Consider the following 18,561-nt stretch of genomic DNA (forward strand, 5'->3'; position numbering starts at 1 on the left):
TATGGTCAGTGTTCCATTCCTCTCCAAGTTAAAGTCTGAATCCCCCTCGAAAGATAAATTCACACACCGGATTTTTTTATCCCCCACAAAGCCACAGGGAGCCACAGCAAAGGGATGAAAGAGCCACACGAGGCTCCGGAGCCATGGTTTGCAGACTCTTGGGTTAGGGTAACGAAGGGTTAGGGGTAACAAATGTCAGCCTTCATGTATAAAACTTCAAGCAAAGTGTTACCGTACAGACTAACAGAAAATATACACTAAAGAGTTTACTTTTAGTGTATTAGCATTATTGAAATCAACTTCCTAAATGAAAATGATTAACATTAAGGATTACAATGAATTATCAATAACAATATAAATCCTAATGGAGGACAATAAAAAGATAATGGAGCAGACAGAAGATCATGACTGTATTTAAACAGCCAAAATAACATGAACTGGTTTTGTAAAAACAATACAAACTGGTACTGGTACGTGTGGTGAGTAAAAGAAGCTGAATCAGTGCAAGGTAAATAAGAGCTGAAAAACAAATGGGATGATAGATAATATTTTTTTGCGTATTTTACACTTAAGACATGGAGCAAAACTGACCCATCAACATAAGAGATGTGAACAAAAAGCAAACACAAGAGGAAGGTTATGTTTAACTCAGTAAATGAAATTAATTTGAATTTGAAGTAGTAATTGCAAACGCAATTGTAATTGACTTTCAAGGGGGAAATAGTAATTGTAATTGTAAATGTGAAAAATGCCAGTCAATGTAATTGTAGTTGAGTTGTAATCGAACATGGATAATTGAAGATGTAATTGAATATATATATATATATATTTTTTTTAATGTAATTGACCCCAACCCTGCTTGTAGGCTATATGCTTAGAACCATTCAGATAATGGAAACCATTAATATTTGGAAATAAAGTAATTAAATGTAATATACGGTAATTAAATTGGTATATTGGAACCTGGAGTGTCGATTTCTACTTTATTTATTTATTTATTTATTTATTCATTCACCGAAAATACAACGTTTTATATTTGTTTTTATTAATTTTGAAATAACATACAAACTGCACACATAAACGGCCTTCTATTGAGTCAAACTCCAGCCGCTGATGAGAGTATTTTACTTTCTGTCAAAAATAACTTTATATGAATTAAAGAAGAAATAAATACGTGACTTAAAATCAGGAAATGAAAACATGCTTCGTTTACGCATGCGTGGAAGTTGATGTCGCAATCTGATTGGCCTACAATATGCGTCATTGCATTCGCGTGCTCTGATTGGTCCCTCGGTTGTGGCGCCGAGAAGGCGAGTCGCAGTACATTTGGTTGTAAACAAAGGCTCCTCGGGGAGAAACTCAGCGTTTATCAGAAAATTAAGAATAAAGAGAAGTTTAAAGCTTTTGTTTCTTTCCAGCGCAGATGGACACGCAGTCATATCTTCCGGTAGAACCCGGGGTGGGCATGGAGGAGAATTACTTTTCTTTAGACGACATTCTGCTCTCACAAGAGAGACTTCCTGTCCGGACAGAGACCGCTTTCCCTCGGCTTGGATTTCTGGAGCGGTCCAGCGACACCCAGGACATCCCGGAGGTCAGTGACTTCATAGAGAAACAGCTGTTTTATTTCCACTGTTTACACCATAGACTCTCATTACTGTATTTAACTTTATTTCCCGCTGCGCTGACAAAGTGACAGCTGTGAAAGACCATTAATAGCTGCTGTTACATTTCAGTCTTTGTCAGAATTAAAAAAAAAAAAAAAACTCGGCTACTTTAAAAGTGAGGATTTTAAAAGTTTAATTTAATCCTAGTAGAGGGGTATACAGTGTTGTACGATGAGTCTTTTTTATTTATTTACTTATTTTTATAAATAGGCTTGGTACGATCATCACTAAACTGTGTCTCAAATTAGTCTTTTATCCTTAAATATTACCTTTTTTTTTTTTTTTTTTTTTTTAAACCTCTTAATAGTGATTTCTACCCCTCCAGGTCATGGCATCAATCTACATTACTGTATAAATTTAAAATGTGTTATAATACTGAATAATAATTGCTAATGTGATGAGATCTTTTTATAAATAAAGATATAAATGCACAGAAAGCCAAACGTGTGTGAGAATAGAAATTATTTCAACATTATACTCAAGCCAAAAACTTAATCAGAGGTAAACATGTGCTGTTTACCTGTAATGGATGTAACTAACTAGCTCCAAAGCCAAGCTGAGAGTTTGCGGGAAAGCAGGGGTTCTCAACCTTGGGGTCAGGATCCCATTTGGGGTCGCGAGACACTGAGAGGGGGTCGCCAGATGCCTAAAACCAAGAATATTTTCCTCACTTTTTCTTGCCATATTTTTGCTCCTTTTAATGCATGTTTGCTCCAATACTCCCATTTCTGACACTTTTCCATCAAACTTCAAGGAAGTGTCTATTGATACGGAAACGTATCAATAGCCAATGGGACTATAGGTACGTTTTCCAAACCTTTTCTACATTAGCGTAATGTGCCTGTATTTTCACCGTGTCAGGATGACCGAGTGGGTTAAGGCGCCTGACCCAAGGATTCTTCCTTCCGCTGCCGTGGGTTCGAATCTGGCTTTTGACATATATATTTTTTTCATTTTAACATTATTTAACACAGCAAATTCCACCTTTAAAAATACAAATGTGAAAAAAATAAACATTTGAGGGTATTTCCTGGGTTAGGGATAGTGGTAAAATAAAAGGGTTAGTGGGGTAGCTAAAAATAATTATGAGCTAGAATAAAACTGACGGAACTTTAAGTCACGTGGTGCACCTATCAAGTCACCTAAACCGGCCAATGAAGGGCAGGCAAATGTCAATGCCTTCTCTGCACATTTTTTTCACTTTCAACACATTTGAAGCACTTATAAACCCTTTCCATCACTTTTCCCACCTAATGTCACATATGTTGACCCGTTATTGTCACTTTTAACCTCTTTTCACCATATGTCATGCTTATTTTTGCCAATTTACTCACATTCACGATTTGTTATGCCCATTATTTGCCAGTTTAAACTAATTGTTCCAATATTGGCACTTTTTGATCCCTTTGTGCTATTTTTTTTTTTTTTTTTTGTCTGTCTTTTTTTCCACCATTTTGTGTTGCTTTTAACCTATTTTATTTCCAATTAAAACAAGGATTTACATCTTTAAGATGACTATATACTGTGGAGCAAATAATACTAAACCTCCTGGATATCAGTGTATATTATTCAGATAAATAAATACATGTGGTTATCACAGATTCATAGAACAATGGACCATCATTTTGCTGACTTTATGGATGGACCCCAAAAAGCTCTCCCCTTTATCCCCCCTTATAGATGGCCCTGTCTCCATATGACTGTTCTTCAATGTTCATGTCTGTGTTCAACCACCTTCAGGTACAGTGGGGGTCCCCGGTCTCTGGCACCTTTATTTTGGGGGTCGCGGGCTGAAAAGACTGAGAACCACTGCTCTAAAAGATTTGTTATAGTTTTATCTGAGATCCATTGTGGTGAGGGCTGAAAATCAGTTTGACAGCTAAAGATTTAAACACGTGCCTGCATTAATGTGTTCCTGACATGCTGCGTAGCACTAGCACAATAAGGTACTCGGTCATTTGTGTTCTCACCTTAGGGCACAAAGATGGAGCTTCCTTTGTGGCTGTCCAAAGGCCTGTATGAGAAAAAGAGACGAGTGCTGGCTGTGGAGCTGCCCAAAGTCTACAAAGAGGGATGGAGGACAGTCTTTAATGCTGACCCCAATGTGGTGGACCTGCATAAGATGGGGCCATACTATTATGGTCTGGGGTCCCAGATGCTGCACTTTGAAAGCCCAGAGAACCCAGACATCGCACAGACACTGTTACAGGTGAAAAATGACTAACAATAGCAGTCAGAATTTAAACTGAAACAGGAAACATTTTCTAATCAGACATTAATTTTGTTTCTTATGTGAAAACATTGCCTGACATCAGTAAATATTGTAAATGGTGTAACAAACGCTACAGTAGGAAAGTTCTGCATTTTATTTTAGATGCAAGACCTTAACAGGATTCCAGTGGATCCTTAAAAAGTCTTAAAAGGCATTAAATTCATGAATCTAAAAATAAGGCCTTAATTGTCATGAAAATGTCTTAAATAAATGTTTCAAAAGTGTTACATTTTTACACATATTACGTATGATTTTATGATTGTAATTAGTCTCACATTTCAAAATAAATGGTAGCATTGTTTTGTTTGTTTTTTTTTTTAATGTATAAACCACATTGGAAAATGTAAATTTAACAAAAAAATTGCCTGTTCAACAAAGATTTTTCTTAATGGTTTACATTTTTTGTATGTTTGTTGTTTTATAGATTTCTGGCTATTTCTGTGGTCATCTTGTGTTTTTGGAGTGATTTTGATTAGCCTTTTTTGGGGTATTTTACTGTCATTTTGTGAATATTTGTGTGTTTACTTTGGGGGCCGCTAGTTGCCTAATTATGTTTACTGTGGAGTTGGTCTTAAATTTAATTTCAAACGGCAATAAAAAGTCTTGAATTCAGTTTAACTAAAGCTGTAGGAACCCTGCTTAAGGAGAGTCTGGTATTTAACTGCTAAAAAAAAAGCAGTTTCCTAATGTGGCCATAAATAATTAAGCTTTAATTTGTCATGTTTTTCAGTGACTCAAATGCAAAATCAGAAGCTTAAAAACACTAAGTCAATATTACATTTTCTTGATAAGGCTGGGGTGTTCAAATCTCTAAGAGTCTTTACAGATTAATTTAAAGTTATAGATGTTCAGTGACAGTTATACTCATGTGCAGCTAATGCTGTTTTGTTTAGTCGCCACTAGGGGGCGCAGAGAGATTAAAAAAAATGTATTAGACTTGTTTTTTGTAATTTGAGCTGTTACCAGGCAGACTAGCTTTTATCTGTGTGTAGTGACAAAAACAGATACTTAAAACTTATCATACAACATTTGTTCAGTCTCAAACATCAGCTTTCAGAATTGTAAACTGTCTAAATGAAGTATTGGTTACACTTTAATTGAAGTTGTATACATAAGGCTGACATTACGCTGTTATTAATCTGTCATGAGCATGAATAAGGTTTCACGAAGGCTGTCATTAAATGTTTGCTAAATGGTGACACCTTTAGAGCTATGTTGGCATTTTTTTATTCTAGTGGAGTTTGGTAGAGTTAGGGGTTGGGTTAACAAAGGGTTAGGACAGGGGTCTGCGACCTGCTGCTCTTTTGTATTGGCTCCCTGTAGCTTTAAAAAAAAAATTAAAATAATGAATTCTTATTTTTTACAGAGGGTATTGATAATTAATGACATTAACTTCAAATAAAATTCTGAAGAAACAATTGGTTCACCTAAAAATAAATCACATTGTGCAATAACAGCCACTTTCCTACTTCACCTCCTGCAACCTCTACAGTCCATCAACTTTCCTGCACCTGTGGCTAACCTTAAGTTTTAAATCCTTGGTAAGATAACTAAACCAACAAAAGGACTATTCTGGAATGAAATAGAGACTTATATATAGGGGTGTCCTAATCTGATATCGATCCGATATCAGCCTGAAAACGAATATCGGATTCAAATTTCCGAATTTCCGATTTTTTTTTTTTTTTTTTCTCAATTCATTTTTTATTTATTTTATTCAGTTGTAGTATACTGTAGATATTATGTTGAAGGTTAAGATTTATGTCACCAATTGGTTAATAATAAATGGGTGTGCATGTGTTAACAGACATTATCATGTATTCAAGTTACTTTAACAACATGAACAAAATGAATCGATATTATTTTGACTGTATATAATTTTATACACTGCATTGTCTTCATTGAGAAGTTATTTTTTTCAGCTCCGGAAGGACTTTTATCTAGGCAAGCTGAGGCAGAATGGCTCCTTTGAGAATAAAGGTTGCAGGCCGCTGGGTTAGGCTAACGAAGGACACGTAATGACAGCCTTTATGACACCTTATTCATGCTAATGACAGATAATAACAGTGTAATGTCAGCCCTATGTATAAAACTTCAAGTAAAGTGTTACTGAAGTCCTTTCAAGTGATGTTTTAACCATCATAGTGATTAAGTATTAAGCATTTATTTATTTTCAAAAATGACGTTTTGATTAGGGATCGACCGATATGGATTTTTTAGGGCTGATGCCAATACCGACTTACTGACCCATCAGCCTTAGCCGATGATCGATACGGACTGCTGATTTTCTTGAGCCGATATTTGGAGTCGATACTACTTTTACTCCCTCAATAATGGAGCGAATATCTCCCCGACGCGGTGCCTGTTCGACCTGAAACTTTGTCAAGGACTTCCAAATACCCCGAGTTTGTGTATCTGTTATTTTGGAGTAATTTGGTAATTTCCAAATGTTTATTTTAATTTTATTTCACTTCTGGATGGCGCAGAAATGAAACCTATTCAGCTTTTGACCTCAGTGTGTGAGGGGGCGCTAGCGCACCATCTATATCTATTTCACGACACAGCTCACTTCCGGTGCGTGCCAGAGCTCCTGTGGACTTCTCTTTTGAGGAAACATACGTTTTTACTGTTCCTTATTTGGTGATGACGTTTCAAATCGTTTATTTTCATGTTAGTTTGACTGAGTCAGATCTGTGGGTTACGAAGTGTTTACATGTTACGTAGACAGTGCTACATAGTGAAGGTCACCTGATTACTGCAGCTTCACTCACGACACACCTGCCACTACATCTAACTACTGACAATAGATAAGTTTAGTGACAGTTATACACATAATGACGTAAAACAAAAAACTAAACATATATACAGAAAGAACACAAAACAACAACAGAAATGCACAAAAATGTACAAAAAGACTCCAAAAACACACAAAATGACTCCAAAAAACATATATTACAGAAAAATACACCAAACAACAACAAAAATATGAAAATGACTCAACATACACTAAACTAAATATTTATACAAAAAATACACTAAAATGACAACAGAAATGCACAAAACTACATCAAAAAAGATGCAAAAATACACAAAATGACTCCAGAATCACACTACAATGACAACAAAAAACATTATACAAAAAATGCACAAATACACATGACTCCAAAAAACATACATTACAGAAAAGTACACAAAAAGAAAAAATAAATATAAAAATGAGAGAAAAAAAACACATTTATCATGCGCATGTCCCATAGAATTAAACCAGGGAAATTGCACACGCTATTTTACTTTGCACCTGCAAATAAACCCCTTTATAATGCTACAGAGTATGTTATTATTATTATGCCCATAATTGACAACTGTACTTAAGCTCCCACTATATGAATACATACTTCCGACGGGCACTTTACTAGTTTATTGAAATTAAGAAAGGTGAGGTAGAACAACAAGTAAAACATATTTAACAAATATTAAAAACAGGTGATGTAGAACAAGAACAGGATCGGTGAATGCAGCAGCCCGCATCGGCCGGTGCAGATACATGTGAAAAACTCAAAAATTGGCCGATAATATCGGCCGGCCGATGTATCGGTCTATCACTAGTTTTGATTTTAAAATTGTTACAGAAAAAAGAATGCATTGATTTCTGAGCTCATGTCAAATGAAATTAAACAAATTAGCAGCTTCTTTGTAAACGCAGACAATGTGGGAAGAAGTTTCAGGTTTTTTTTTTTTTTTTTTACCAGAGCGAGCAAAACATGCAAGAATGGCAAACATTTTTCCATAATCTACATTGTGATCATCTCTGTCTGATCACACGTCATTTCCACTCACTCAGCTCTTCATCCTGTGGTTTTTCAGACGTTCATCGGCAGGTTCAGGCGAACCATGGACTCGTCTCAGAACGCGTACAACGAGGACACGTCGGCGCTGGTGGAGCGCTTGGACTGTCTGGAGAAGGCCCTGTTTAAGTCTGGACAGAGTGGGCTGAATGGTTTCCAGAGTTGGGAGAAGGGTCAGGCCTCACAGCTCACCGCCTCCAGTCTGGTTCTCAACTACCGCAAGAGGAAGATCGCAGACGTCCAGCCTTGAGTTCTGTACAAGGACAAGACTTTTCCATCGACACACTGAGACCACCTGACGACTTCATCCTTTATGATAATGATTTATGAATTATGACACATTCAGGTGGTCAGTGGATTTTCTGAAAATGTTTGTGTTCTAACTCACTCTTTGTATTTATCATTAAACTTTCCAACATCTAAAACTTTACTTATCTTTTTTATTTTTTCTCAATCCCTATTATGTCAATACAGTGGAAGAAGTTATTCATATATAATGAACTATAGAAGGTGAGCAATATGATTTTATGTTAAAATAATGATGAATTTACAGTTTTTATTTGCACATGCAACTTATCGGCTTTATTTCTGCTACATGTCAGATTAATTATTAAATCAGTACTTGAGTTTGAATCATTTCAACAATCAGAAATACTTCAGTTATACATATTTTCTGGAGGTTTATTTTTAGATTTTTTTGCTTAATTAACTAGTTGTGCTTTAATGCAGTGGCTCTGGTTTTTAAATATGAACCATTTGTCGATCTCAGAGCAATCATTTAGTATGAATTTTAGTTTTTTTTCCTTGTGTTAGTGAAGTCACAAGCCTGAAGTATTTAAAATTAAAAATTTAATATTTTAAAATGTTTTTGTTATATTAATTACTTCATTTTCTGTATCAATCAGGACTAATGTGTGGGGATGCCTACAATATATGGACTATGAGTACATACAATATTTTCAATGCTATATTTAATTAATAATGCATAAGAGAAATTTATAAATGGATGCTGTAAAAAAAAATCTCATTTATTCAGTAACTTATTAATTAATCAATGACTATATTTTTTAATTAACAGAAACCATTTAAATGAGCCAGAGTTTGTCCAAGACGTGCTGTCCCTGCTCAGTTCTTACAGTAATTTCTCAGTTTACACATGGATGGCCTATTTCTATTTTAGACCCTTTATTAAGTTGAAGGACTATAAACGAGCTACTGTAAGTCATCATTACTCCCAAAGTTGGATGAAAATGGTGCCAGAACAACAGGCCATCTGTGTGGTCGTGTGGAAGGTGAGTGCGTGTGACTGCAGTCATGTTAGTTTGTGAACATGTGTCAGATGATAGGTCACTGCTGATGAAAGCATCGACGTTTCCCCGAGGCTGTAATATTGATCCTGACAGCGAGAGCGCTGCACAAGCCCAAAAGTGTTCACTGTTTTTGTTGTTTTCTCCAAATGAAACACTAACGTCTCTTGTTGCTCTTTGGTTTGTGTGAACACACTGGTTAATCCTTTATCCTGGTCGATCAATCGCCCCAGTGTGACTAATACCTTCAGACTACAATTCTCTGCAGAATGGCCTGTGACTATAGCTCTGTGCGTGTGTGTGCGTGTTGCAGTTGAAGCAAAGGGCAAGCTGAGTGTGAGCATTCATAGCCACTCAGGCCACACACTGATGCCTCTGGCTCCTGTCAACCATTAGGGCTCCTGACATTTGGTATTTGTTTAGAAACCTTTACATGAATAAATGCAGAGTGGGATCCAACATTTACCACTACTTTTCTTTATCTTCAGTAACAATTGAGCTGCTCTCTTCTTTTTTTTTTTTTCTCGTCTGCACATGCTGTCAAAGGTCAACACTACAAGAAGTGCAATCATTACGAAACAGCAATGCATGTTTTGTTATTGCAATAAAATAAATTGATTTATTTTATTGCTTAATTGTGACCATCACCAGCCCTCCCTAAGGAAAGGTAAGAAATCTTTTATTATAGGGAGGTTATAAAAAGGGAGAGCAGTGTTACACCTAGGTGGAGGGGGAGGGGAAAGGGAGCAGGGAGGAGAGACTCAAGGTAGGAAATAGAAAGGGTGGGGAAGAATAGATTGGGAGCTGCTCTCTTTATTTACACCAGTGGTTCTCAATCTTTTTTTGTCCCATGTACCCCCTTTGCATTTTTGTCAAATCATGTGTACCCCCCTCTTCATACCATAATTTCATATGCTTTTTTATATGTGGAACAGCGGGCTCTCATAAACCCCTAAATGTGTCTCAAACATTGGCTTCCTAAGGGTTAATTCACAAATTCCAAACAATGTGTGCAGTGTAAATTATTAAAAAAGAATATATCATGCAACTTACTTCAATAGTAAATAAATAGGGTCTCCTTTGTAAAATTTAGCTAATTATTGTTTATTATTGTAATAATTATTATCTTGTTTAAATAAATTACAAGAAAATATAGTAATTTATTCAGGAATATTACTGGTAGTTTGTGGTGAATTTGCTCAAAAGAAGCCTATAAAGGAACTAGGAACATTTCCCATCAGTACCCCCTGCAATGTACGCATGTACCCCTAGGGGTACACGTACCACAGTTTGGGAACCACTGATTTAGAGCAGTGGTTCCCAAACTTTTCAGCCCGCAACCCCCGAAATAAAGGTGCCACAGACCAGGGACCCCCACTGCACTTGAAGGTGGTTGAACACAGACATGAACATTGAAGAACAGTCATATGGAGACAGGGTCATCTATAAGGGGGGATAAAGGGGAGAGATTTTTGGGGCCCATCCATAAATTCAGCAAAATGATGGTCAATTGTTCTATTTATTTATTTGTCGAAATAATATCCAGTTTTCCAGGAGGTTTCGTATTATTTGTGCCATAATATGTAGTCATCTTAAAGATGTAAATCCTTGTTTTAATCAGAAGTAAAATGGGTTGAAAGTGACCAAAAATGGTGGTGAAATGGGATTTTAAAGAGATGCAAATTAAAGTAGCTAAAAACATTTAGAACAAGAAGACATAGTCATCAACATCCCCCACTAGATTGGTTGTCATTATAACTCACAACCTTTTCCTAAATGTCCTAAATCTAAGAAGTTAGCTGTATACATAAGAAATAATTATCACATCAGAAAATAAAAATTACTAACTATCTTAAACGGTTTCTAAGAAAAGCTGTCCCCTTTGAAGATACCTCAAACAAAGTAAAGAAAAACAGAACAAGGGCAATAACTCGGGGAAAAAAAAATGTGCACTTCTCATTTTCGAACTCCATCAAGGTATTGATACCATGAAGCCACACACCGAATTTGGTTATCCTATCTTAAACAATTTCTGAGAAAAGCTGTCCCCTTTAACTCGGATGGACGGATGCACGGAGCAAGAGGTTAAAAGTGACAATAATAGGTCAACATATGTGACATTAAGTGGGAAGAGTGTTAGAAAGGGTTTATAAATGCTGAAAATATCTGGAAAAATGTGCAGAAAAGGCATTGAAATTTGATTGAGAAGTGGCAAAAATGGGAGTAATTTAACAAAAATGCATTGAAATAAGATAAAATATCATGGCAAGTTTGATGGAGTTACAGAAAAAGGGTAAAAATAAGCAAAAATGGGCTCAAATTGTTCAGAAAATATTCTTAGTTTCTTGAAGGCATCTGGTGACCCCATCCCAGTGTCCTGTGACCCCAAATGGGGTCCCGACCCCAAGGTTGAGACTTGAGAACCCCTGATTTAGAGCACGTGTCAAACTCAAGGCCGGGGGCCAAATCCGGCCCTTTAAAGCATCAAATGTGGCCCGCTCAGTTGTAGATATCTCAGTCCCTCCAAATACAAAAAAATTAGGTCAAGTCCACAATATTTGCAGAGCTCAACAGTCATTTTTATTTTTAAATTGTTGAGAGAACTCTCAATTTTTCCAAAATCTGGAAAATTTTCCTTAAATTATTCCACAAAATCTCCCCAAATTCCCAAAACTAATATACTCACATATTTTATCATTTATATATCATTCTCTGAAAAAAAGTTCCAATTTGAAATTGAAGTTTTGCTTTTAAATAAACCCTCTGATTAAAACATAGCTTTTGATAAAATGTATTTTTCACCTTTTTGTTCTTTTCCCCAAAGGAATTTTTCTTCAATGGAAGTGAAAACCAGAGCATGTTAATGTTGAATTTGGTCTTTTTCCCATCCACAAATCTGTGGCCAAACTTAAGGTCAGACTTGTCTGTATTTGGCCCCTGAACTAAAAATAGTTTGATGCATGATAATGGCTTTTTGGGTAATATGCTAACTCATTTGGCTGTAGATGATACCATTGTTTTTGTCAAACCCTAATGACAGGGATTATCTATGTTCTGTAGTGGATAAAATATAGATAATAATCATTTTTCCTACACGTTGGCCCGCTGGCAAAATAAGACAAAGCTGAAAATGATGTAACAGGACAACTCTTGTGCAAGAAGTAAGAAAAATAATTCAACTTACGCTTGTAAAGATACTTGCAGCCTATACTACTAACAGTTACTACTACTCAATCGGCATTTTTACTAGATTTAAGCATTCTGTCATGAAAAATATCAAACCGTAACTGTAAATGAAATGACAAAATTACCTCCATTGATTTACAAACACTCCTACAGTCTGCTCCCCACACACAAGATGGTAGCACTTAGTCACGCCTCTCCACGGGTGATTACGCGTCTATGATCTATACCTATATCAGGGGTGTCAAACTATTTTAGTTCAAGGGGCCAATTAGGGATCAGTTTGATCACAAATGGGCCACAGGTTTTGGGCGGGAAAATGAACAATTTCAACATGTGCCCGTAAGTTTGCCCTTCTAGTTATAAATTAGACATAAAGTATGGAAGGCATCAACAATATCTATGCAATATGTGACATATACTTAAATGACCTTTGATTTTTTGACAAATTTTTATTTGCTTTTTTACAACTGAATCATTTGGTAATTTACACAATGATTCATGTTTTCTCTGTCATTTTCACTTTCTCCTGCGGGCCGAATTAGATGCTCCGAAGGACCGGATTTGGCCCCCGGGCCATGAGTTTGACACAGGTGACCTATATGATGATGTCCATGAGTTGATCAAGGAAGAAAAGCTTGTTATTTTATCGTTTAATTATATCTGCAAAATGGCCAATGTTTGATACTTAATTTTAAAGCCAATATCGATAATGTGTTGATAATATCGTGCATCACTAAAACCAACAAAACAATTCCATGTCATTACATTTGGCCCCTGACTATATGATGATTGTTATGAATAAACTGTATATTTAGGTGATGTTCACTCTTCCTTCATCATTACCACTGTCTACAGCAGGGATGGGCAACTCTCATCACAATGGGGCCACAAAAAATGTGATTGCCTGATCTGAGGGCCACATTATCAACATTCCATGCCAATATTAAGAATAATGACCAATCTGAGCATTAACAAGGAAAGAACAAAGGATTTTGTCGTTGTTTGTTGTCTTTTAGTCAATTTGTGTGTTTTTGGAGTCATTTTGTGTACCGTATAAGGCGCACTATCAATGAATGGGTCTGACTGGGTCTATTTTCATACATAAGGCGCACCAGACTATAACCCCCAGTTTCCACTGGATGCGGCTCCGCTGCGGAACGTCACCGCCGCGTCACCAGAGCTGATAGGTTTCCACTTTAGTCTATGTGTTAATTTCCACCAGGTCCGCTGCGGTGTGTGTCTGCTCCTTCCCAGCTGCAACAGTCCGGTGCCCTCCGCCAGATATACGCTGGGCTTCTATTTCTGGTGGACACCAGAGCACCACCCATCAATCAGCACAGAGCAAATGAAGCTAAACAGGAAATTAAGCACGTACTCCGCAATAAAATATCGGGTTACTTTTCAAAATAAAACACTTCAGATTATATTTCAAGTAAATACATCACCAAAACGTCATAATGTGTACTCCTTTGTTAGGAACACTGACCTGTTTATCTGTTTATTGTTGTGTTTAGAACACATACATTTAACCGCGTTCTCGCGTGATTATATAAATATCGTGAGAACTGCTCTGTCTCGTGACGTCACACTCGTTCAACCGGAGCGCACCGCGGCGCACTCAAAACGAAAATGGTGTGAATTACCGGACGGCGGACAGCGGTGAAATACCGGATCGGTGCCGTGGCGCAGCGGAGACATAGCCAGTGGAAAAGGCGCACCGGACTATAAGGCGCACCGGTTTGTTATTATTATTATTGGGGAACATAAACATAGGACCCAGTCCGTTACATTATTAAGACGCATTAAGCGCGACAAAATAGTCAGATAAGTCAAACTGTAGGACGTAAAACACTTAAAGGATCACTGGGGAGAGGATTACCTTCTTTAATGTCTGCGCCCATTCATCTCGACACACACACTTCTTCGTCTCCTCTCTACTTCCTGACAGCTCTAAAGTAAAAACAGTCCCACTATGCCCCCTACTGGCCGGAGAAGGATAAACTCTCAGAACACAACACATTGTTCAGGTTTAACACATAAAATACAGAACAATACACACATTTCAGTATGTTGAAGCACAGTACAGGTACATATCACTCCACGAGGCGCCAGACTACAGTAGCCCTAAAGTGCCAAAAATCTATCAACCAAAGTTGTAAACAAACAAAATGAAAGGATTTTAAGTGCGCCTTATAGTCCGGTATATATTCCAATTCTTGCACAATATTTTGGTGCACCTTAAATACGCTGTTGTTGGCAGAGGTAAAAGCAAAAATTCAAAAGAAAATTGTAAATACATGTTATAAGAAATTAGAATGATTTACATACTGGTATATTATACCATCTGTTGAGAGAAAAGAAAAAATGTAAATTTTACGTACTTTGATACCTTTAGTTTTTTATTAAACTATTAATTATCCAGGTAAAACACATTTGATGTGTTTTACAGGGGTATAGAGGACAGACTAACAAATAAATAATACATGGAAAAAATGAAATTACAGTCTATATGATTCAGTGTCATACAAATGACATTAGAGTATTAGTGATGGAGAGAATAACAGTAAAATTCCATCTACATATCTGTGATGAGGTGTGAGGATTAGCTGTATCTGTGTCTAAAGGAGTAGTATCTCCTCCATGTGTTGGCAGCAGAGCCATTGTTGTGAAGCCTGAGAGGAGAACGAGTCCAGGAAGCTGTGGGTCTTCTTTTATTATCTACTGAATAGATGCTGAACCACTGAACTTTGAACTCCAAAAGGAAATAAAGGACCAGTGAAGAACAACATTTTTAAATCCACTTCTTTTAAGTCAAAATTAAGTTGAAGGTGAAGAATAATTGTTGACTTCGACAGCATAAATCTTTACGCTCAAGATCTAAGAGTCTAGTCTTTTTCTTTAGGTGGATTTTGTCGTTTCAGTGAAACCTTTATTACAACTTTAGAGTGATTGGTTTTGTCTTTCACAGATCAGTGAAAACTGCTTTAATGCAACTGTTATCACCATTATTGAAGCGGATTCATGGGTGGCTTTTCAAATTAAAATCCTCTGATCAACCTTACCAAAATATAGGTAATCCACTAATTCAGTGGTCACCAAACAGTGGTTTGGTGGTGCTCCCCCACTACTTCCTGGCCTCGCCGCCATCGAAAAGCTACGCCTGGGACGGAGCAGACGGCCAACCCGGTGTGCGCGGGGCGGTGTCCAGAGCCATGTCTCGGCGGTAACTCTGGATGTGCCCCGGGCCCTTCTCGCGGATCTCCCCAGCTACGGTGCCTGCCGGGGTCCCCCCATCAGCCGCGAAGGGGGCCGACAACGAGGCCAGGGAGTAGGGGGGAGCACCACTGACGCAGCGAGGAGGGCCGAGCACCGGGCCTCCAGCGTCAGCGGCGGCTGCTACTCCTCCAGTCGTGGCTCGACCCCAGCCCGACCGACCAAGGCCTTAGAGCCAATCCTTATCCCAAAGTTACAGGTCAACTACTGTCTGCATACACAATCAAAAGACAAGGGAGGCTGGCCCGACTGACATTTTGTTGATTTTTGCGAAAGTGCTGTGGCGCTTGTGGCCACCTGGTGCGCTTGAAGTGAAAGTTACAGGTCTAAAGGTGCGTTCACACCGAACGCAGCACTGCAGTAGCTTCCATTGCCCCTGATGTGTCGCTTGCACATAGTGGTGCTTTATGTTCACTCCATCACTTCATCGCTCCAGGGACCAGGGAACAGTGTGTGTGTGTGAGTCGGTGACAGGGTAGAGAGAAAGAGAGAGGGGGTTGATCACTTCTTTTCCTTCTTGCTCCGCTTTTACGGTTTAAATGATCAACTTACGGAGATATTAAAGGATGAGTTCACTCAGAATGTGTTATGATCAGTAGTTACTGTGGGTTTCAAGAAGTTAACTGCTTTACTTTTGCCCAGATAAATTGAGGAAGTTGTACAGTCCTGCAGCAGCCGTCTGCACTGAAGCGGGAGAGAGTAGGGAGGGGCTGCAGCCTCCACTCTACAGACAGTGAAGGATGAGGGTTTTGTCGCTTTAAGTTAAAAAGTTCAGATTTTTCAACTTTGAGCGATGAGGTCGCGCTCGACAATTACATATGTCACGTCGCTTTAGGGGAGAAAACTTGAAGTTGCATCATTTACATTGATTTTAATGTAATCGAGTTGCTTCAGTCATGTTGGATGTGATAGCGCCTTAACGCCCCAAGTGGCCAAAAGTTACACAGTGTGCCTTTAACTTGTGTGCTTTTGTGTCTGTGTGTGGTGGATGGGGTTTGTATGGGGTGGGTGTATTTTTAACTATGTAAAAGCACTTTGAACTACATTTCTGTATGAAAAGCTCTTTTTATAAAGAAATATTGATTGATTGATTTTTGGCCTCTCAGGGTGAGAGCCAAAAAGGACTCTCACCGTGCAAAATTAGCACATTAGCAAATAATATTTTGTTAACTAAAGAAACGCAAATCAGGACAACACAAAGTACAAAAAAAAAGAAATGAACAAAACGCACTGAGACATCCCATTCTTTTTCTGCTCCACCATGTTTTTAGGCACCAACAACAACGTTCAAGGCCATTTTTTATGTCTGCTGTAAAGGTGATCACAGAACATGTGCATGTATGGACTATCCTTCTGAAACACATGAATTTAATGCTTTTTCTTTAAACACGCTGTACCCTATCTCCCTACTTCACACAGGCTTGCTCAGGGAAATCTACTGTGGCCAATTTGCAGCATGCAATGAGTCATGATAACAATAATAAAAGCAGCTTGGTTGGCAGCAGACTCAGTCAGGGCTCCTGTGGCGATGAAGCTGCACTTCTTTCACATTCAGTCAATAGAACTGGACGTATAAGGGACAGGAATGCCAGAGCGGATGGCTTTGTGACAGGTTCAAACAAACAGCTAAAATCCCTAATTTGGCTCGGAAAAACATTTTAAGCTAATTTTGGTTTCCTCGTGTGAATATATAGTTATTGCTTTCTATAAATGGGTTAGAGCTTGTGTCAAACTCAAGGCCCGGGGGCCAAATCCGGCCCTTTAGACCATCCAATTTGGACTGCAGGAGAACGTAAAAAAAGAGAGAAAAAAACATGAATTATTGTGTAAATTGCTAAATAATTTAGTTGTAGATATCTCAGCCCCTCTAAATACACAAATTATATGAAACTCCACAATGACTGCAGTCATGTGATAAAAGCATGGGAAAATGTTCCTGAAATTAGCTGAACTGATTACATAACACAATAAGCACAATGTCCACAACTATAACATCACATTTTACTCTTACCTTGAAACAGTCAACTCTTCCCCATCCCTTCCATTTTCCTACCCTGACTCCCTCTTTCCTGTTCCCTTCCACCTAACCTAGGTGTAACACTGGCCTACTCTTTTCATATTCTTCCTTTAATAAAGTTTTTCTTACCCTTAATTAGGGGAGGATGGTGATGGTCACAATTATGCAATAAAATTATTTCATTTATTTCATTGCAATAACAAAACCTGCATTGCTGTCATAAGAAGATTGCACTTGATGTAGTGTTGACATTCGACAGCATGTGCAGACAAGGCAAGGAAAAAAATATATATATAATTTATCATATTTTACCAAAATGAAATGAAAATTTTTGTCACAGAATCAATGAAATATAAAAGAGAAAATCCTGCAGAGACTGATATCTGTCACTTATTGCTCGGATATTGTTGGTGCCTTACATACTTTATGTATCATTTATGCGTCAAAATGCAAACTTGGGAAATTATTGTTGAAATTGCCCGTTTTCCCACCTAACATCAAACTACTGTGTATTTGGCCCCTGAACTAAATTAGTTTGACACCCCTGGCTTAGAGTATTATTTGTAGAGATTTATTTTGCACAGTGGCAGACCCACCAGCCAAATATGTTCTTATCACATCCAAACGAGATGTGATAAGGCTCCACAACCATGCTCGGAACTTTGAGAGGCTCTATAACACAGGCTGTTATTGGCACTGTTGGGATCCATTGAACCAGTTTTATACCTTGGCTTTAGATAAGCAACGGTACGAGGCACAAGAAGCTCCATCTCTCTTCTACACCAGTTTCATTCAATTGGACAACCCAACACTCATAATAATTTATCCTGTGAAAGAACATGTGAGTCAACCAGCAAAATCAGCAGGTGACGCTCCTGAAAAAGCTATCCAATCTAAATCAGGCCTGTCCCAATTTAATCATGTAACTTCTTTTTTCTAGCTGAAAGGAAAACATTCTCAACACTTCTTGAGTTATTTTAATTATCAAAAGTCT

At 37.8% G+C, this 18,561-nt stretch overlaps 1 protein-coding gene across 1 annotated transcript; it reads left to right on the forward strand.

The window, feature by feature from the left end:
* The first annotated feature begins 1,295 nt into the window (after positions 1-1,295).
* Positions 1,296-8,214, forward strand: gins3 (GINS complex subunit 3). Its single transcript, XM_028450482.1, has 3 exons — positions 1,296-1,594; positions 3,643-3,876; positions 7,804-8,214. Exons 1-3 carry the CDS (start codon positions 1,424-1,426, stop codon positions 8,032-8,034), a joined length of 636 nt encoding a protein of 211 aa, XP_028306283.1. The 5' UTR covers positions 1,296-1,423; the 3' UTR covers positions 8,035-8,214.
* The last annotated feature ends 10,347 nt before the right edge of the window (positions 8,215-18,561 follow it).

The sequence above is a fragment of the Gouania willdenowi genome, chromosome 6, assembly GCF_900634775.1.
Source record: "Gouania willdenowi chromosome 6, fGouWil2.1, whole genome shotgun sequence".
Lineage (NCBI taxonomy): Eukaryota > Metazoa > Chordata > Actinopteri > Blenniiformes > Gobiesocidae > Gouania > Gouania willdenowi.

Bases quoted from the DNA above. Each gene is read 5' to 3' on its own strand.
- gins3 (XM_028450482.1), top strand. From the start codon at position 1,424: ATGGACACGCAGTCATATCTTCCGGTAGAACCCGGGGTGGGCATGGAG. The intron at 1,595-3,642 runs GTCAGTGACTTC...TTCTCACCTTAG, and splicing joins ACACCCAGGACATCCCGGAG to GGCACAAAGATGGAGCTTCC. The intron at 3,877-7,803 runs GTGAAAAATGAC...GTGGTTTTTCAG, and splicing joins TCGCACAGACACTGTTACAG to ACGTTCATCGGCAGGTTCAG.